General features: G+C 31.9%; 2 protein-coding genes across 2 annotated transcripts; one reads left to right on the plus strand and one right to left on the minus strand.

The window, feature by feature from the left end:
* Positions 1–34: 34 nt before the first annotated feature.
* LOTGIDRAFT_232733 (hypothetical protein) lies at positions 35–18,300 on the plus strand. The gene is made up of 40 exons (XM_009057759.1): positions 35–203; positions 873–1,013; positions 1,195–1,386; positions 1,817–1,831; positions 2,567–2,729; positions 3,001–3,183; positions 3,423–3,607; positions 3,809–3,953; positions 4,138–4,328; positions 4,644–4,781; positions 5,409–5,685; positions 5,885–6,109; positions 6,492–6,671; positions 7,943–8,136; positions 8,249–8,403; positions 8,709–8,884; positions 9,010–9,197; positions 9,402–9,536; positions 9,715–9,826; positions 10,152–10,337; positions 10,635–10,748; positions 10,884–11,026; positions 11,262–11,388; positions 11,641–11,819; positions 12,081–12,198; positions 12,339–12,535; positions 12,774–12,912; positions 13,189–13,538; positions 13,710–14,065; positions 14,172–14,359; positions 14,717–14,922; positions 15,065–15,194; positions 15,519–15,635; positions 15,758–15,907; positions 16,075–16,185; positions 16,366–16,514; positions 16,827–17,087; positions 17,246–17,390; positions 17,668–17,808; positions 18,149–18,300. Exons 1-40 carry the CDS (start codon positions 111–113, stop codon positions 18,160–18,162), a joined length of 6,609 nt encoding a protein of 2,202 aa, XP_009056007.1. The 5' UTR covers positions 35–110; the 3' UTR covers positions 18,163–18,300.
* A 1,393-nt stretch (positions 18,301–19,693) lies between these two features.
* Positions 19,694–21,635, minus strand: LOTGIDRAFT_232734 (hypothetical protein). The gene is made up of 3 exons (XM_009057760.1): positions 21,610–21,635; positions 20,733–20,954; positions 19,694–19,954 (listed from the first exon to the last, which is right to left on the minus strand). The coding sequence occupies exons 2-3, from the start codon at positions 20,923–20,925 to the stop codon at positions 19,782–19,784; spliced, it is 366 nt and encodes a 121-aa protein (XP_009056008.1). The 5' UTR covers positions 20,926–20,954; positions 21,610–21,635; the 3' UTR covers positions 19,694–19,781.
* Between the last annotated feature and the right edge of the window lie 96 nt (positions 21,636–21,731).

Genomic DNA, 21,731 nt, shown 5'->3' on the forward strand with positions numbered 1-21,731 from the left:
GCATGCGTTCATGCATAGCAACAACAAACAAGATGGCTACCAAGGAATAGTTATTTTTCTCTTTGCTTGAATCAACTCCGAATGATACCACTTTCAAACAATTTTTAAACATGTCTAAGGCTGGAAAACGTGTAAAAAGTGGAACAGCACCACAAGGAGGATCTAAATGGGATATTGCTTTGCAATCAACGCCATTAGAAGAGGTAGAACGACTATTTTTTGTCTGTTTTGTTGTCCAAAAGCTTCAACCGCTTTGGAAATAATATATATTATGTATAATTTCAAGGACATAAGATTGAAGATTTATGAAAAATTGGTGAAAACTCATGTTTTTCGTCAAAGACATCTTGTAGACATTGAAGTTGTAGGCCTACAATTTTTGTATTTTCTGATCAATATTCAAGAATGTAAAATAAAAAGTAGTCTAGCCATATTTTTATTCATTCACCTTTTGTGAGAAGGTTTAACAACTGAAACAGGTGCAAAATTTTTCGCTATTTATTAAAGCGCATTGAGACCCTATTATGAGGCCCTATATTATATATAAGACCCTTAAAGCAGTTGGACTTTTTTCAACATATATAATTGTTGGCCATCCTGCACCTTACCGTAAATAAGTCAATAAATTGCATAAGCTTATTTGTTGACACTAGATCTTGTAATAATGAGACCTTTTTATGGCTGTGATTAAAATCTTTTCAAACCCAAATCAAACTAACGAAAGAAGTCATATTTACTGTTTGTTTGTTTTGTACTGAAATATGTAGATTAATTTCATTTAAACTGAAACTGATTATTATAACAAGAAAATCAAAGTTTTGTTAGATGTATTAAGTTTTTGAAGTTTTAATAATTAAATTTATCATTTACAGGAGAATTGGAAATCAAATATAACTTTTGTGGTTGGGAATTCACCAGAGGATTATTCACATATAAAATTATTGGGACAAGCTGTTTTAGGTGGTACTAGAAAATTGTTTAGTCTTATTAGTAAAGACGATTTGATACAAGAGGTAGGTAATTTCAAGTATTATTTTTTAGTAACACCTAGTATAAGGTTATAGATTGATGATATAATGTTCATGAATTGTTCGTAATTGCATCTAAGCTAGTTACTATTAGATATGTTATGACTGACTGTTTAGTCAGAGATGATAAATTTCTTAATGCTATTCTATATTTTTTTCAATGCAGGTGCAAGATCTTGGAAATCCAAAAGTTAAAAAGACCAAAGAAAATCCTCAAAATTTTGAAATTTGTGAGGCATGTAAATTACATCTTGATCTTGGAGATGAGATACCTCTACCTCTACTGGCCAAGCTCATCAAATACAGACTACTGAATATTAAACAAAAAGATTTAAAAAGACGGGAGCTTGAAAAGAAGGTGAGTCAAAATGAATTTATACAATACACATGAGAATATGTCCTACTTATTTCAGTAGGAACACAGGCTGAAGATAGGTCAGTTGTCTGAAGATCACATAGTGTGAAATTCCTAGTAAGAACATGTTTTTTTAGGTTCTGTTTTAATATTTAAATATTGATATTGAATAAAAATCCAGTCATACCTGTTTAATTTCAGCTACGTTCAGTTTTTACTTTAGATTTGATTTAAGATAAGGAAAATTACATTAACTAAACAACAATTTCTTTGTCAAGCTTTACTATTTCAATTACTTTTTACACAATATATCTACAATAAATTACAAAAAAATTATGTCAAAAAAGAAATACTGTTTTTTTTATTTTGTTATTACTGATTTATGGCACTAAATGATATTTGATCCTTTATAATGCCATTCTTGTATTGTCAGGCAAATGCACCAGAGGTAAGGAATGTTGTGGTGAAATAACAAAGTCTATATGTTTTAATGTTGTCATGAATCACTCCGATTATTTTTATTTATGTGCATGTACATGTATGTACATAGATATTGTGCTGTGTAAGATGTCATGTTACAGAGTGTTTGCTATATGAATGCTTATTAATTTAATCAAAATGGCTTGAATTCTCCGTTAACATTTTTCTATTTGTTCATATCTGGCTTCTATAGACAATATAGTTACTGGAACTTGAAACTAAACGCATATCTACTTCATACTCTCACCTTGAAATGAAAATTTTGAATAATGGAAAATCAGGTTAGAAATAGTACTGTTAGTATAAGATTGAATTTGGGTTATAAAAATATAAACATGCTATTACTTTGAAATTTGATTACAGGACATTTTTGGTTGCAATGTCTGGGAAGAAAGTCTGTTTTTTTCTGTTTGAAATGATATTGTAAGACTATCAGTAGTGTTTATAAGCTTGTATTAAAATTAAACTTTGATATATTGGTACTAACAAACTTGTGCAGACAGTAAGTAAAATGATATTGCTCACTTACCTAGAGAAGAAACTCCAGAATTAAGGTACTTGAAACATTGGGAGTTTTGGGTATAGATGAAAATTTATAGTCTGACCAGAGATCTAGTTTAAGGTACTTAAACAGTTGGTAGCATTATCAGCTTAAAATGGTCCTGGTTAAGAGCATTTGGCATATTATTAATTCTATTTATAGGCTGCATCAGGTCAAGATAAAGGGAAAAAAGATAAAGGTGGTAAAGACAGAGGAAAGTCACCCAGTAAAAAAGGTGGTAAAAAGACACCTGAACCTCCATCAGCTAAAGAAGGCAGTAAACTTAGAAAACGTGGAGAGGAAGATGTTGAAAGTAAATTTCTTGGTAAGTTTCATTCGGATCACGTTTTTGAAAAATAATTATGAAGCTGGTTAATGTCTGCAAGGGTCTACTTTGAAAGTATACTATGAAAGACATTTCAGTTTTATGATTATAATTGTTTGAGAATTTACTAATGTTGCTTACTCAGTTTTATTTATTGTAATGTCTATATGTCAGTAAACTTGATTTTCAATATTTGCTACTGATTTTGTAAACTATATTTGACAATTATTTCTGGAAATCAAAATAAGAAAATGTTATGATTTATTTGTAGATGATGAGCCAGATGATGGAGCTCAACATTATGTTATAATTTATGGTTTCCATCAACCACATTTATTTACTCATCTGAGTGAAGTTGGTATTAATGTAGACTGTATATTACGTATCTCATCACAAGATTACTCCATCTTTCAACAACCATCAACAGAAAATAATCCTGATGAAAAGGCAGCCAGTGAGTATAAATGGATGACTCAGTAAAGGATGAGCATGAACTTTTTGAAGATTATTTTGATATGGTTGGCCAAGCATTGGCCCTCTCTGAAATTTCACATTTTTTTATCATTGAGTTCCCCCTAGACAATTTTTGGCCCCTACTTGAGCTCGTCCACCTAATTATTCATAAAGACACAACTGTTTTATTTTCACACCTTTTGAGTAACACTGATAACTTTTGTAATCATAATGTTTCAGATGCAGAGCTAATTTTGAAAGAAGAGAGAAAACAATTAAAGAAAGAATTAAAGAAGTTTTGGAAAGATATTTTGCTGGTTTTACAGAAGAATTCTGATAATTCTAAACTACATGATATCGCTATATTAGATTATGAAATAAAAACTATTTTATTTCCTAGTAATATAGAAGATCCTGAACAAAAGGTTTGTTTCGCTTGAATCTAAGAGTCAAACTGCTCAATCATGATTTTTATAATTCAATATAATAAAATCAGACTTATTTCTATTATGAAGTTCCTTAACATTGGAGCAATATTAACAGGGCTGTCAAAAATAAAAATCTTACAAGAAATGATCTACAAGAAAAATGTGTTAAGCTTTTCATTTAATCTAATTGCATTTCAGCTGAATTTCTGTACTACGCTATTTGAAGATGTAGCCTGTAAAATATATGATTTAATAGATTCAAGAAGACTGTATCACACCTATTTAGAGAATTTAAAATTATCTCATGTACCAGTAGTTGGTCAACCTCATATACAACATATAGGTAACTAAACATAAACCTTTACTCTTTTGTTTTTCCTAGCAGTCTGTCAAATTTCAGTTAATTAATTTACAGTATATTCAATTTGTCAATGCAATATATATATATATATATTGGTTTAAGTTTGTATTATACTCCGATATATATTTTACTGATGATCCTATGATTCTATTTTGAATGTTTTTAGATGGACAGTCAACTGCTTCTGCTGCTACACCTGCACCTGGTGGTGCTGCACCTGTCAGTGCTACAGCATTACCACCTGATAGTGCCACTGAAGCACCATCTGTTGATATGAGATATTATAGTGATTTGATGAACTGTGTGCCACAAGAAAGTGCCAGTGTACCTTTGATTTTACATTGTATGTTGGAACAGGTAATAAACATGAGATCCTTTCTGCCAGCTGGTCCTTAAATAAACTTCTTGATGTGAATCTTTTCCATTAATTTTGTTATTTAAATGAACTGGGGTATTAAATGAATAAAATATAGCCCACCCAAAATTGTTTGATGGCTATAAATTTGACTGAGTTTCATGCCAGATAATATATATCAGAGTTTCAAGCCAGATAATATATATCAGAGTTTCATGCCAGATAATATATATCAGAGTTTCATGCCAGATAATTACTTGCATAGCTAATAGATTAGTGAGTATTACATGATAATTACATTTTATGTTGTCTCACAGGTTGTTGCTACAGAAGAAAATAAAGAGCCACCCAGTGAACAAGTACCACCACAACGTTCTGATGGTTTAAATCCACAACTTGCCTCATATCTCAGTTCTATGGCTTTTAAACTAGCTCTATCAGAGGATGAACATAAAGTAAGTCTAAGCTTATTTATTTTCAGTAATTTAATTAAATATAAACCATATGCTATTGATTTGAAGTGTGTTTTAAAGGAACAGGTATGCCATTGTTTTTGACCAATCATACTAGTTTCTCAGAAACGGGAATTTTTTTAGCTAAGCCAATCAATAATAGTATTCACAGCTCACCGTCAAAATCTGAGCCTTCAAATTCATGTGTGTCCAGAATTATCTGCATTTCAATGTAAAGATGACAACTGTCTTGTGATATATAGAAAAAACATATATAGAAATAGTGAGTAAAATTCCTAGTTTGAGATATATTTGAAGGAATTATGGGATTTTCGTACATTTCTAGTACTGAAGGCTATTTACATATTTTCAAAACTCAAATTAACCCCCCAAAATGGCGTACCTGTCACTTTAGGACAAAGCAATATAAGTTTGTTTTTATTTGTTCTTTTGTTTTAGAATGTATTCAATGATAAAATCATTTGAAAAGACTCGTTAAAAATCTTTTTTTTGTTAATTGAAGTTTTGTTCACAATAGTCGAGAGTTATTAACTCAATGAATAGTATGTTCTAGTTCTTTTAATTTCATTTGAATTGTATTGAAGTTAAACTGTTTGTAATTATTTGCAGTCATTAGGAGAAACAATGGATTTACCAGAGATCCCACCTAATGCACCTCCTCAACCATTATTAATGAACTATCATGATGAAAATACAGTACGATGTCATCACCTTAAACCACAGTATTCTCTGGATCCTAAACAAGTTGAAGAAGACATGTTACAGTTTTCACCATTTAGTGAAGTGGTAAAATTAGAGAGACCAACCACACCTGTAGCTAAAGAAAGAGCAGCCAGATTACAGGAACTCATCCATTTCTGTGCTAATGAAATGATGACCCAAGCTGGTATGAATTTTTTTTCTATTCCTACAATAAATTTTGATATATATATTTTGATTTTTTCTAAGACATTTTGATGCTAAATTTTGTGAAGAAATAAGAATGAGCTCAAAGAGTTATTTGAACAAATGTACCTTAATATATTCCATTAGACAGTTAAGCTTAAACTTGTCAAATCTAATTTTTTATTTTTTGTGTAATTTAGAAATAGACAGAGCGTTTAAACAGTTTTTATTTGAGTGTATGGATCTTACTACAACAGATTCTAATGGTTTTATAATGACATTAGAAGGGGAAGGTCTGGAACATTCTGCTATACCCTGGGATGATCCTTATCCATTCTTTAAAGGAATGATACCACATCATGAAAAACATCTTGATATACAAGTTCCTTCAGAGTCATCTGCTTCTTCTTATGAAGAAAAAATAAGTGAGTTTGTGTTTTGATTATTTTAGAAAGAAAAAGGTCTGAAAAGAAAGGCCACAAAAATATACATTTGGCTTCTATTTACATAAGCCTAAATTATTATTAACAGTAGTATGAGAATAGTGTGATAGTACAGTACATAGTATGAAAAATGACATGGAATATTCCAATGTTCTTTTCTGCACCTGATTGGACTCATGAAGATGGACACTACCTTGAGGTGTGTCGGCACATAAACATTAGCTTACTTTTTTTCAATTTCCAACTGTCCAGGGATTGAACCCTGAATTTCAAACTTAGAGAGAAAGTTCAAAGAAGAAAAATGCTGATGTCAGATCTAATTTGTATTATTATCATATTCGAAACTGTGTCTATTCTCTTTAAGATAATGATATGGTAGTACCAGAAACTAGGTCATCAAGAGTTGGTTTTGTAGATGATATAATAGATAATGTATCTCAGACTAAATCTAGGCCTTCATCCTCTGATAGTAAGAAAGGAATATTAAAACCTAGGTCTAGATCTCAGTCTCCTACTCATGGTGGACGGTCTAGAAGTAACTCGGGTAAGAAGATGTCTTTTTCTTAATATACGGTATATTAATTAATGATAACTAATTTTATCTTAACATATATTTTTAATTTACAATCTATTTCAATACTTCTGGGAAAAGGGAAAAAAGTTCCACACCTTTGAGTTAGATCCTAAGAGGTAACTTAAAATTTCACTGAACAGAAATGAGAAATCAACAATACGGAAATACAGTGGAGCCTCATTTAACTGCTTTCTGACAATCCAAAAAACCAGATATCCACATACAATTTCTGTTTCAGCACAGCTGTGATTCACAACCAATTATCAAATTACACAGTATCATTATGGCTTGGCTTGTTTCTGAGTTAGTGTTATTTATGACTATAGAACGCTGGTTTTTTATACACCCACATGGAAATTTGGACGTATATTGCCATCGCTCCTGTCCGTCGGTCCGTCCGTCCATTCACATTTCTTGTAGGCGCGATAGAGGTTATAGTTTTTGTCCGATCTCGATGAAACTTGGTATGCATGTATATATTGATGTTCGATACTGGTAATAATTGGATGACCGGTTCCAGAGCTATTGCCCTTGACTTAGTAAAAACGCGTCAAATTTGGCTTGTAGGCACAATACAGACAACAGTTTTTATCTGATCTTGATGAAACTTGGTATGCATGTATATATTGATGAGATCTCAGTCAAGTTCGAAATTCATAATAATCGGATGAATGGTCTTGGAGTTAATGCCCTTGACTTAGTAAAAACGCGTCAAATTTGGCTTGTAGGCACGATAGAGACTACAGTTTTTATCCAACCTAGATGAAACTAGGTATGCATGTATATGTTCATCAGATCTCAGTCAAGTTCTTAATTGGTAACAATCGGATGAAGGGTTCATAGTTATTGCCCTTGACTTAGTAAAAACTTGTCAAATTCAGCCTGCAGGCACGATAGAGACTACAGTTTTTATCCAATCTTGATGAAACTAGATGCATGTATATATTAATGAGATCTCGGTTAAGTTAGAAATTGGTAATAATTGGATGAACAGTTTCCGAGTTGTTGCCCTTGTGTGTACAACGATGAAACATTGTTCATGTTTGAATTTGTTGTTAATTTTATGAACAGGTTTTTGCCTTGACTTATAGATGATATTAAGATTATTTGAAAATTCATTATTAAGCCACTAAATATTTTGTTATCATTTCTGGACAGCTGGTAGTGGGCGTATATGTTACCTTGCCTGGCAAGCTATCTTGTGTATTCTTGATTTTATCAGGATTTCTATTGTTCTTCAGTTCACTTTATGAAAGAGGAAGGTGAACCACTGCCATTAAATGCAGATGAACTGAAAGAATTTGAAGGAATAAAAGAAGAAGATATAAAAGAAAAGACTATAGAAGATAGTATGATGGAAGTAGTGGACGCTCAGAAACGTAATTTAGATGAATTCTGTATTTCTGAATATTATGAACCTAATGTGTTACTGCAGGTAATATGTTAATTATGATAATTAATAATTTTGTCTTTTTGACAAAAATATTGTCCTTTAGTGATTTAACTTGTATAGTTACTTGTATAAAAGTTTTAAAATATTTTTACAGGTTTTGAGAGATGCAGCATATTATCTGCCATTTGTTAATACCTATTATAATAAAAGAGACCATTCCTTGATGTTAGTTCTACATTCTCCACATAATTCAGAATTACAGAGTCATGTAGATTGGCATACTGAATTACATTCCAATATGGGATTTAGGTAACATATTTCTTTAAATTTTATCTTTTTTATTAAACAAACAATAATGCTACTGGTGCAAATGTCCTCATTATTAGAAAGGAAAAGGATACATTAAGTCAAAGGAATGTTCATTCTAAAGAGTGGTTTCAATAGATAGATAGATAATAAGATTATCTGTAGCTTGAGTAAAAATTGCATGATATTGTGGCTTGTAGACTGATGGCTAGGGTTGAAAGGGTTAAGACATAATCATGATATATCAAGACAATACATGCACTAGTTGGCTATAGAGGATAGACTATTATATAACTTGTGTTTTACAGGAATTATATAGAATATGTACAAGAATCTATTGGTGAATGGTTAAAAGAGAAACAAGCTGAATATGATGCTAAAATGTTATCGAAAGAGGTTGAAAAACTTCAATTTGAAGATGAAGCAGCTGCTTTATTAGCTGAAAAAATGAAACAACCCGATTCTCCTAAAAAATCATCTAGAGGTAAGCCTATACTTCTAAATATGTAGAGTTCTAAGGCTTTGACATCAAAATGTATAAAAAGAAATGAATTGAATTTTGGAAGATATTGGTCTTCTAGTTTGTTTTATGTACAATTTGTTTTGCAGCTCGCACTAAGAGTCCAAAGACCTCAAGAAATAGTAGTGTAGAGAAACTTGCTAGTGAAAAGAGTTCTCAGTTTATCAGGGCAGGCTCCTTAAAAGCTCAGAAAGAAGAAGCTGATAAAATTAAAGCTGAGGAGGAAGAGAAAGAAAGACTGAGTCAAATGAAGAGATCTAAGAGCAGTCAGAAAAAGGTAATATACATGCTGTTAAGGTGCAGATTAAAGTGACCATGTAACAGGAAATTTTATACCTTGACACATGTATGACCTTGAAGGGGAAATATATGAATCCATGGCAACTAATGTCCAAGTCGACAACAATTCAACTGAGCTTCTGACTAGGCCTTTCCACTGCCACATAAAAACTGTTTCCAACATTTTTTTTTCCTTTAATAGGAAGAGAAAGAAGAGAAGGAAAAGAAGAGACCTGGATCTAGAGGAAGTGCTAAATCCAAAACATCTACGAAAGAAATTGAACCTCAACAAGAATCTATTCCATTAGATTTACATGAAGAAGAAAAATATTGGCCAGTGAGTAAATTTTTTGGTTTTGATTAATATTTTAATTTTACATAATGTTGCACATTGATTACTTGGATACCATTGAATTTAGTAAATCATAAGGTGTTATCCATTATGTTGAGGAATACTAAATCAAGTTGTAGTTAAACTTGGAACTGTTTTTTTATGAAGTATGTTATTATTTCAGTTTACAGGGTTTGATGTAGGTAATAATCTAATCCATGTTTCTGGTATAACGACATCATTATTTCCATCTGATGGAGGACAAATTAGAGTGGAACGAACAGAATTTGTTCAAGGTAATTTAAATTATATACAGTTGTAGAGAAGCATTAAGATCTCCTATAATTCAGAGTCGTTTTTTGGTTCCACACTGTTATTGTTCATGTTTTCTTTTTTCCTTTAAGCACAAAACATTTGACTATTTGAATATAAAGTTTGACAATCAAGGTTCAGTAAGTGATAGATTTATAGACTTACAAGTCAATGCCTTGCTAAGTTAAAAATTGTGTGTACATTGTATGGCATAGCCATTAGTACTTCTGAAGTATAGAACATAAGGACATCAGTGAGCTTGAATTTCTGGAGTTGGTAGTTAAATGTGTTTAATTTCTAATTCTACAGGTACCACTAGCATCAATAGTACAGTACTAAAAGATGGTCATATATTCTCAGTACATATACTAGAACCAAAGGAAGATGAGATTATCAGTGAAGATGAAGAAGAAGAACAGCAACTTGACAAAGATGAAGAAGAGGAAAAGAAAGATTTACCTGAAAAATGTGAGCAGGAGAAGTTTGAAAAAGATGGTACATAGTTGTTTCTACTATCTAATATTCTAAAATATTTATATTTATCAATGTTATTTGACATTTTATATCACCATACTAAATTGAGAGAAAAAGACTGATGTCAACAAACAAAGGTTTAGAAATTTCTCCCCTCCCTCGCTGAAACATTATCTTGTCTCAGTTGTCATTGAATTTGCTTGAAATAATTTTATTGCTTGTGAATATTTGGATTTTCCATAACAACGTGATTTTTGGCAATTTTGATTGCTCCTGATTTATTGCTATCATTGACTTATGAAAATCACTTATTGGCAGGTGCGGAAGGTAAAAAAGTCGTAAAGAGTTCGTTTGGTTCTGTGACTGCTACATTAAATGATGGTATGACTCTAGCTGTATCTCAGTTTGGTTCTACAGGAGAGGTGCCAGAAGGTAAGATTGTTGTTTGGAATACAATGTTAACCAGTACTTTTCAAGTACCATCATGTCTTATTCTTATATCAAATTTTAAATAACAGTAGACCATTTATTATTCAGAAATTTTAATATATATTATAAAACTTTCAGGTAAAAAATATGAACCTCAACCATACATGCCACCAGTATCAAGTCCTACACCAGTATCACAACCAGCTTCACCAGGTAAAGGTAAAAAAGGTGAAAAGACGAAAGAGAAAGGAGTTCCAACACCAGAACCCCCACAAATACAGGTATATATATGGAATGGAAAGACATTTCCAGTGATTGAATATCAGTATCAAATTCATAATGTTGTTCTTTGCTTTCTGACATAAAAATTCCAGCTTCAATTTTATATTGATAAGGTAGGTATTACAGGGTGAGAGTCGACACTGTTTTGTGAATTTATTTCTTACATGAAAATCTTTTCCAAAAATAACCTTTTTAATTGTATTAAGACTGAAATGTTTACAATTTATTTATAAGGCTGAAGATGGTGACAAAGAAGAAGATACAAAAGATGATCAAAATTCATCAAATCAAAGCTTTCAACAACTATTTCTAACTTGTCCTGACGGTCTACATGTTAGATATTTCCTTGAGAGTTCTATAGGTAAAGTTTTAACATGATAAACTTTTGAGAAGTGTTTAATTGCTGAAATATCAAATGCAATGTTTCTTATTCCTTTGGTATAACAATTTTCGTAATTCACACTGACTGTTTTATGTGAAACATCCCCATTGATATGCAACTTTGTGTGATTATTTCATTTTGTTTATGTTACCTGTTCTTCATATCATTTAATTCCAAAATTCTTTTTTTAAATGTTGGTCTATATGATTATTTATTTGTCTATTTATGTAGGTATTAAAGCTGATTCAGTATTGGATAGAAGACTACTAGTAAAACAATCCTACCCATATAAAACTAAAGGTATACAAGCTTGTGAATCCAGAAGAAAGAAATATATGTTAAGTGAACAATCTCGTGTTATAGCATCTGATGGTACTGTGGTTAAAACTATGGTAGATGGTACAGTTGAGGTAAGAGTTTAATACTTGCTTTATAATTTATACTCTCTGTTAAACCTCATGGCATTGATCTTTCCAAGATTATTTGTACTCATTGGATTAAAATGATAAGATGAATTGTTTAATGTCTTCAGACTTTCCGCCGAAAGTTAGATCCAACAACTGCCATTTGACGTAACCAAGCAACAGTTTTTTCATACAGCTGTTCCATCTGGAAATGTCTTTAGTTTACATAGATTGTTTTATTACTTCATTCATATTGACATATTGAAGGTATTATATGCTGATGGTACTATTAGTAGTAGAGTTGGTAAATGGCCATTAGCATCCAGTAGAAACAGTTCACCACAGAGAAATACTAGTGGACGCAGTGATTCACCTACTAAGAAAAGTAAGCTTAGTTCATATATATATTTCACAAGGATAGAAACTTAGGTTCTCAAGGTATTTTTTGGCCAGATGTTTTCTGCTCTAAACTAAGAATTAGCCTTTCTCAATTTGAAATTAACGGAAGCTGTTTTTTATTTTTAGATGTAAGATCTAAAGGAAGTAGTAAAAATTTATCAGCTAAGAAACAAGAAGAAGCTCCTGTTGATGAAGAAGAAAAGAAATGTCGATGGATAACAACTTATCCTAATGGTGAGAAGTATTCAGTACGAACTGATGGTACTGTTGAAGATTTAAAACCAGTTATGATCTGTCTAGCTTCTGATCCTGAAACAAGACAGGTATAGTTACCTTTTTAGAATTTTAGATTTCTACCTGATTCAATAGTTCACCACCTTTAGTTTTTACACCAGAATAATGAATACAATAATTTCTTTTCCAAGAACGTAACATCTAAGACTTCAAAGAAAAAGAATATGAATGCAAGCTTATTCAGAAAAAGTATGATCAAAAAGTCCTTATTCAATATTTGTGTTTTGGGTTTTGTCCACTTTTGAAACTCTGCTCTCTAATTTGTAGTCAATGGCAACCAGGGATGATAAAGTTGTAACAGTAAGTTATCCTGATGGTACTACAATAGTAGAACATAGTGATGGTACACGTATAACAACTTATTACTGTGAGAGTGCTGTACCTTTAGATGATGAGGATGAGACAGGTTTGTACTGTAATAAGACCTTCTTTAGTATTTCATTAATTTGTAAGGAGTCATAGTGGATCATTTGGTGTTGATACTGTTCATTATCCAGAAAGTTAAACAACATTACATAGCAACACCCACTGTCATATTCTCATATTAGATTCTAGTCAACCTTGTAGCTCATGTGAAAAAAAAATATATGTCTGTATTCAACTAAATCTCTTGCTCTTTAGATGGTCTTAATAGAATAGTCTTGTATGAGCTGATTTTCTATAAATGGTGTAATATTTTCAGGTGAAACTCCCATCTCTGATGTAAGAACTACCAAATTTGTGAAAGTTGAATGTCCAGCCTATGCTACTGTAGAGTTTAACTGTTCTACCAGTGAAAACCTGACCATATTTGGTAATAACACTAGTGTGAATGTGTTTCCTGATGGTTTTTATATGATACAACATATAGATGGTGGACGTATACAAGTTGATACAGAGGGCACTGTTACATATTACGCTAGACTTGACAGACCTAAAGATAATTTACAAAGAGAATTACAATATGTTTTACGTCATAATGCTGATGTCATTTGTGAAACTGTCGATACTGAAGGCAATATTTTTAATGTCAAACATACTGGAGATTTCTCTGTAATGTTAGCTAATGGAGAAGATGGTTTCTCATCAGAGTCTAGTGTAGCTGAATCCAGTAAGCACCATATTACTCATTATCATCAACATGCTCCACGATTCTTCATGATTCACCCTGATGGTAGTGGTAGTGAGTTATTAAGATTTAAAGAAGTTCAGGAATATTTGGAGGTAGCTGAAAAGAATCCAGCTATAGCTGTTTGTAAAGATCCTATAACAGAGTGTCCTGGTGTTTTTGGTATTAATGTTTTAAAACCATTCCTTGGTGGACCATCTCAACAATGGTTTAAAGATTATGATTTGGATTCTATCATACCTAATGGTATCAGATCCAGAGATTTGACTAATTTACCTCCTAAAGAATACAAGAAACCTGGACCTCCATTTGGTACTAATGTTGGTAAAGGTCTAGCTATTGGCTCTACACAGAAGACGTCAAGACGTGTGGCCATATTGAAATGTCCAGATATACTAGAGATAAGACAATTGGTACAGTACGAGCCTATAACAGATCCACTACGCATCAAGTAAGTAAACTCATTAACCTTTGAAACCCAAAATATTATTTCAAACAGCAAAATAAAAGTTAAATTTGTTGAACTTGATATTATTATTTTGTTTTTACTGTTGTAGATTATGTAATGGTTTACGTAGTTATGCTGAATATGTAATGGCCAGAAATAAAGAATCTGAAATGATGCAAGTTAATGATCCAAGGAGTAAAAAAGAACAGATGCTAGCACATGATTTAAATAAAAGTGTTGCTAGGCAGTTAGGGAGTGGATGTGAAGAACTTCAAGAACAACCATCATATGATCCAAGTAAGCATGGTGATTTCTTAAGAAAAGCATGATAACTTAAGAATAAGATAATATGTTTGCTACAATTGTGTTGGAATGGGTAAAACACCTGTCAAAATTTATAACATTTTTTATAAATATTTGTTACAACTATGGTATCACATCATTTGTAATACTTGATGATGTTGGTGAAAGAAACCTAATTTTGTCGACGACCATAACAAAAATTCTATCTTTTATTATAACTATAAAAACAGTCCAAATCAGATACTAAAGCAATCAAGTGTATTCTATAACTTGTAAACCACCAAAAGAAGTACTTCTGTATATACACTTCTTGTATATTACGTATGGTAACTGTTATATGTTTGATTACAGCAACTGTTAAAGAAATATATGAAAGTGCTACTACAGCTCCAGAACCTAGTCCACCACCAACACCAATGCCTAAAAGAAAAGCTTCAGACTGGGAAAGAGATCAAAAAGAAATTGCTTTAGAACTTGAAGGAAGAGCTATGTTAAGAAATAAAACTATCCCAAAATACTTTGATAGTGAATTGGGAATGGCATTTTTTCAGTTACAAGTAAGTTACAATTTATTCTTTAATTTGTTCAAGATTCACTTTTTTTGCTTATCCATCAGAAGTATATATTAAAGTGAAGATCAGGGTCTCTGTTTAGTAAAAATATTTTCTAAAATACTTATCAATGTTATTCCCATTATAGTCTAAAGGTAGAGAAGAAGTTAAAGTTGAGAATGAAGAAAATAAGAGTGATGGTACTGAAGTAGTTAATGGAGATAATAATAGTATTAATAGAACACCACCAACTCCAAGTACTGGTTTACCAACACAATGTAAGTAGTAATGTAGTTCAGTTCAAACTATTAATTTCTCCATTATACTTCTTGAGGTCAACATGTACGGTATTTAGTTAGGCCTTATGCATTATTCACGAATGATAATAATTTGGTGCTCTGCAGGTCTATAGTCTAAATTGACTGATGAAAAAGCAAAAAGATGGTCAAACAATGTGTTATAGCAATTTGAAAATGAACAACACCTGGCTGAAAGCAGTAGACATAATATTGATCAGTTTGTGATAGTTCTTTTGAAATAATTAGGAATATAAGATCTATTGTTTTGCATTGGACTTTTTTTAAGGATGCCTTTTTTTTTAGCTCAAGCTGTTGTTGTATCTGAAAATAGTGATCAGTCTGTGACATCAGTATCTCCAGGTGTTAATGGTGTTAGTCAAGGAAGTCTTAAACTGGAAACACCAATATCTGCATATACAGGTAAATATAATCTACAGTTACCTTGGTAACGAATGGCTTTAATTACCTTCCAAATCAGACATACTAAGACATTGATTCTTTAATATTTTCTTTAAAAATTTTTGGATATGATTTCTTTCTAGCTGGTACTTTAGATACTAATGCAACACCATCTGGTGTTCGACCTTTGAACCCAACTCCAGCTCATGCTACTGGACAGGGTTCACCAGCACCGGTACGACCTGAAAATCCAACACCAAATAAAGTAGGAAAATCAGCTCCCTACAGACCAGGTAAGAATATATATATTTATATATAAAAATGCAATTAATTTGTGGAGTATATCAGCTGTAAGAATCATGATATGCCTTTATTAGTAATAATAAGAACTGTTAGTTCTTCAACAGAATTTGTGTAGAAACCTCAATACCCATAATTTTGTATTTGTTCTGACTTGTAGGAAATCCCACGCCAAAACGAGCAGGTGGTATTACCTCAACACCTTCTGATGGAGATCAGACATCTATTAGAAAAAGTGTGACAATAAAAGAAGAGGAAGATGATGATACAAGTAAGTCTTAGTAAATTTACGAATTAGGATGTAAACAGATGACAAAGAAAAAACATGATAATGTGTATGTCTGCATGGATGTTACATTGACTTTGTTAAATGAAATATTGCTTGTTACTTGCAAATTGGACTATTCTTAAAGTATGATACAGAAGTTGGTTTATTATTTTTTTTATTTAGTTCTGTCCACATCTAATGGACCTTCAAGAGAAAGTGATAAATTCACTAAAAGTTTAAGGTTAACTGTTACTGGGGATCCGAGATCTGACTCTGTTTCATTACCAGAATCTATCATGGGTGCTAGACCAAATGCTGAAAAGAATATTAAGGTATGAATTCTTAATTTCAATAGTATGATAAAAGTGAAAGTGAACTGAATACACTAAATCTATTGGAGTTTGAATGAGCAATAATCCAATATGAAGTTGTTAGAAATACATACATGTTTATATTATCCATTAAAATCCAAATTACTCTGAAAATATGTAATTTTTACACATGGAATTGTAATGGTGATATAGCCCCCTGTTTATTAAAATTATTCATACAAAATCACCTTTCTGTTTCTATAATAATGTTCTAACATGATACTAATGTATTTAAGTGTTCATTCTTTTAATCTCTATATTTTGTGTTTGTAGTTTTTAGAAATTGAAGAACCAGTAAGACGTAAAGTAAAGAATACAATGATAACAGGAGCTACTGAGAAAGGTAGAGCTGAGTTAGAAGATATGAGAGGATTGAATATTCTACCTGATAAAGTGAATTTTGGTGTATTAAGAGAAGGGTATACATACTCTTACAGTGTGTATTTAAAGAATACTGGTGTTGATACATGTAGATATAAAATAAAACAACCACCACCTGCTACTGGATTAAAGGTTATCTATAAACCAGGACCTGTAAGTTTTTTTCATTCAAATTGTTGGAATATTTGGGAATTTACAGATTTGCATAGATTTTGAAAATGTTCAAAATACTGATGGAAATAAAAAATGAATGTGTAAGATGACACTGCTCATGTGAACATACTCTCATTACAATCTTATCTAATTTCTAGGTAGCTGCTGGTATGAGAGCAGAATTAAGATTAGAATTATTTGCTATAGCTGTTGGTGTAGAGGGAGAATCAGGTGTTGGTGGAATAGAACATAATTTACAGATTACTACAGAAACTGATAAATTATATCTACCTGTTAGAGCTAATATCCTTTCAAAAAAGTTTCTAAATCAACCATAACATTATAGAAATACTCTGTATTGACTTTTATAAAGAATCCTTTTCATATCATTTTGTATATGGCTTTTTGAGCCTATGGACAGACATTTAGTTGGTGCAGTTTTTAATTTTGCTACGAGAAATGCAAATGTTTGCTGAAGGTTTCCAGGATTTTTTTATATCATCTATTAGCATTTTTGTTCTTGGACACCTGAGATGAGTAATTTTGTTTAATATTTCTATTTACCCTTAACTCTTATCACCCATCCTAACAGCTCAAGAATATGAACAGAGAATTTCCCAGAACAGAGGTTATCAGAGAACAGCAGGAACATCATTGATTTCTACCAGACCACCAAGTTCTACTGGTATTATTAGAACAAGAAAGGACAATCTCCCTTTAGGTAAACAATATTTATCAACAAAAACTAATTAATAAAGTTAATAAAGCCAAAATGTTCTGGTATGGAAATAACGATGATAGTAGTAAGTATTTGGTAACTGGATGTAGCTGTAGTTCAACATTATTATTATTATTAACTACAGACTATGTCTAATAAGGGAGTCATAGTAGATGTCATATTGATGTAATAGTTCAATAAAAGTTCTTATATATAAGATATTTATTATGTTGTAATACTATACAAGTTGCTAATAACAGACTTATTGCTATCAATGGAATCATGTTTAACATATAATAAAATTACCTGTAGGTTTGTATCAAATTATATTATTATTTTACAGGTATAACAGCCTAAATGATAAAGAAGATAAATGAGAATTTTAAGATTATATACTGTATTTTATTTCATGTACATTGTTGATATTTTATTTATTATATACAATAACCTGTATTGATTTAAATAACTAACTGTGATAAAGTAATTATAGAATTTATTTCTTTGTATTACATTTTTGGACATTTTGCACTGTACTTCTAGGGTCACTAGCAGATCACATATAAATCATTGGCAAGTATCTCAATACTAGTTTACTAGTAGTATCTCTCTAGCAGATCACAGATAAATCTACTGCTAGTATCCCAGTACTAGTTTATTAGTAGTATCTCTCTAGCAAATCAAACATCAATCTACTGCTAGTATCCCAATACTAGTTTACTAGTAGTATTTCTCTAGCAAATCAAAGATCAATCCTGCTTCAAGGTAAAATCAATGTAGCGCTAGTATCCCGCTTCAAGGTAAAATCAATCTAACGCCAGTATCCTGCTTCAAGGTAAAATCAATGTAGCGCCAGTATCCGATTTAAGTTAAAATCAATCTAACGCCAGTATGAAACATCAATCCTCTGCCAGTATCACGCTCCTAAGTAAAATTAAATGAAATGAAATGAATGGAGTTTTACGTCCTACTTTTCTGCACCGTGTGGGCTAATGAAGACGGGATAAGTAACGTATGAAACATTAATCTATTGCCAGTATCTCGCTTCAAGGTCAAAATCAATCTACTTCCAGTGTGTCCTTCTATGAAACATCAATCTACTCTCGCCTCTATGAGAGATCAATCTACTGCCAGTATCATGCTCCCAGGTAAAATCAATCTGACGCCGGTATCTCGCTTCATCAATGTAAAAATCAATCTAACGCCAGTATCCCGCTTCATTAATGTAAACATCAATCTACTCCAAGTATCCCGCCTCTATGAGAGATCAGTCTACTGCCAGTATCACGCTTCCAAGTAAAATCAATCTAACGTCAGTATCCCGCTTCAAGGTAAAACCAACATCAGTATCCCGCTTCAAAGTAAAAATCTATCTACTTCAATTAGGATACTGGCTGTAGATTGATTTGTGATCTTTTAATGAAAAGTATTCTGATTTTTTTAGAAGAGTTGTGGGATGCAGCCGAATGATCTGAGGACATATTATAGGTATACTGGTAGTTTAATATGATCTTTGACTGAGTATTGAGGTACCGGTACTAAAATGATTTATGGTCTACCATCGTGATACTGGTAGCAGAATGATCTAGGTCTACCATGGGTACATTTGTAGTTGGTTGATAAAATTGATTTCTACAATTTCTCTAGGGAGAAGAGGGTTTTGACTGAAACAAATACGAGGCATAAATATAGTTATAATTTTTTTCTTATTATTATTCTAATATTCTTTACTTTATAAGACAATAAATTCAATAACGGTCGGCAGCAAGTTGATAAGCTGATGATTTGATGTTGTTTTTTGAATATCCACATAATATGATGTAATCAGTTCATACACATTCAATTAACAGTATACATGGACTTAATTTGGGAAATAATAAGAAAACCACTTAGTTTGCTATTCAGGCATGACAGCCATTCTTTTTAGGAAGTGTACAATGGAAACCCAATAATATTATGACAACTTTACATTAATTGCTTCACAAAATACAATAACTTGACAGTTCAATAAGGTTACAACGATTTAAACAACATTCACACGTAATTCCAGTGTTTCCAAATCCATCGCCTCTCTTCACTAAAAACGATAAGGCACTAAATTTGTCAAGTTTAATTGACTGATCCATTCTTTTCTTCACTCTTTCTGGACCAACTGAAATATACAGAAGACATTTGTTAAATGCGCTTAAATAGGTCTACATGTATAAATACATTTGTGAACCATGGTTCTGGTTTTCAGTCAAGTGCAATAAATAAAAAACGGTTTACTGATATATCGCCTAATTCAAACTTGATCAAGATCTCATCAATATGTATGATCACACCAAATTTAATTTAAATCGGATGAAAACTGTCAAGGGCAATAACTCATCGTCAAATCGTCAAATTTGAACTTGTCTGAGATCTTATCAATACAAATACTCACACCAATTAAATCAGATAAAAACTGAAGTTTTTATTATACTCACAAGAAATGTTGACCGACAGACAGGGGCGAGGGCAGTATATGTCCACATTTGCCTGTGGGTGTATACAAATGACCTATTCTCACGGGAATAGCCTTCACCTTCTCTGCTGTCACATAAGATAGAATTTATTTTATAAAACATTTTATCAGTATAACAGAGAGCCACCTTTACCACCTTACTTTGCATGATAAACGTCTTGCACTCTGGAACTTCTTTTGATTAACTCTTTCTTGTATAAGGGCCCACTTTCAACACACTGAAAACAATCGCAGCAGCTACACAGTTGCGGAATCAGACAATATCAGACCGCATGCAAGGGTATGTTCGACTTCACAGTAGAAGTAGAAATTATGCACCTGCTCTGATTTACGCACGGTTTTCATACTACAGACTGATGCTGAAAGCAAACAATAGAGAAACAATATTCTTTTAGAAGGAAGACTTTCTCTTTTTAACTTATACCTTTGGGCGAAGCTCTCTTGTTTAAATAAAAACACACATTATGTAAAATTGATTCTAGTTGAGATCCACAAAGTCCTCGTGGATCCTCTTGTTGTCTTTCTAAATTACACGAACGTTCGTACCCAGCAAACACAGGCGTACCAACAAGTATACACAATGACAGCAACAATTTCCACATGACGGATTCTGCCATTTTCTCGAACTAATTAAGCTATTATCATTCTGAAGTGAAAGAAATGTAATTATAAATATTCTTTATGATTTAGAGATGGAATTTATTATGATCAACAATTTCTTTTCCGGACAACATGCAGATTGTTACTCATATGGACTGCACATTTCAGATCCAAACTGCATGAAGAAATATATAGATTGCATAGTAATAGATTAAGATGATCAAATTACCGTGGCTATGTTAAAATGGCCAATGTAGCTTATTATCAAATTTTCTTAGACCATAATAGCAAAATTAATTTCAGCAAGCTTATTCGATTAAAACACATTTCTCATTGATTTATGAATTATTCTCAGCTAATGAATTTAAGCTCTACCAATCTAAAGGAGGGTCTATCGCACTTTGTGGTATATAACATTCATTTGCCTCCGTGAGGCCCTTGCCCTTATCTTTATTTGACGGTTGTCGACTAATAATAGCGTGAGAAACATTTCAAATATATTAACTAATATATTCTCGACATAATCTTTTCTACCGACAAAAAATTAACTGTTTCTGATGGATAACACAATCGTCTATAAACTAAAGCCTCGTTCGGTTAAACTGCAAACTTTTATATTTCTAAATCGGAATAAGGCGTTTTCGGACTTGGTTTTGTCCAACAGTACTGAAATAAATTAAATAAATCGTTAGGTGTCTTACCTTATTTTTAATGTTAAATACTCAATCCTCGGAAAATCCACATCAAAATAAATCAAACTCATGCATTTCCTTTCTTTTATACTCTAATTTATCATATAAATACATTCATATAGATGGCCGTT

This window comes from Lottia gigantea, assembly GCF_000327385.1.
Source record: "Lottia gigantea unplaced genomic scaffold LOTGIsca_31, whole genome shotgun sequence".
In the NCBI taxonomy this organism is placed as follows: domain Eukaryota; kingdom Metazoa; phylum Mollusca; class Gastropoda; family Lottiidae; genus Lottia; species Lottia gigantea.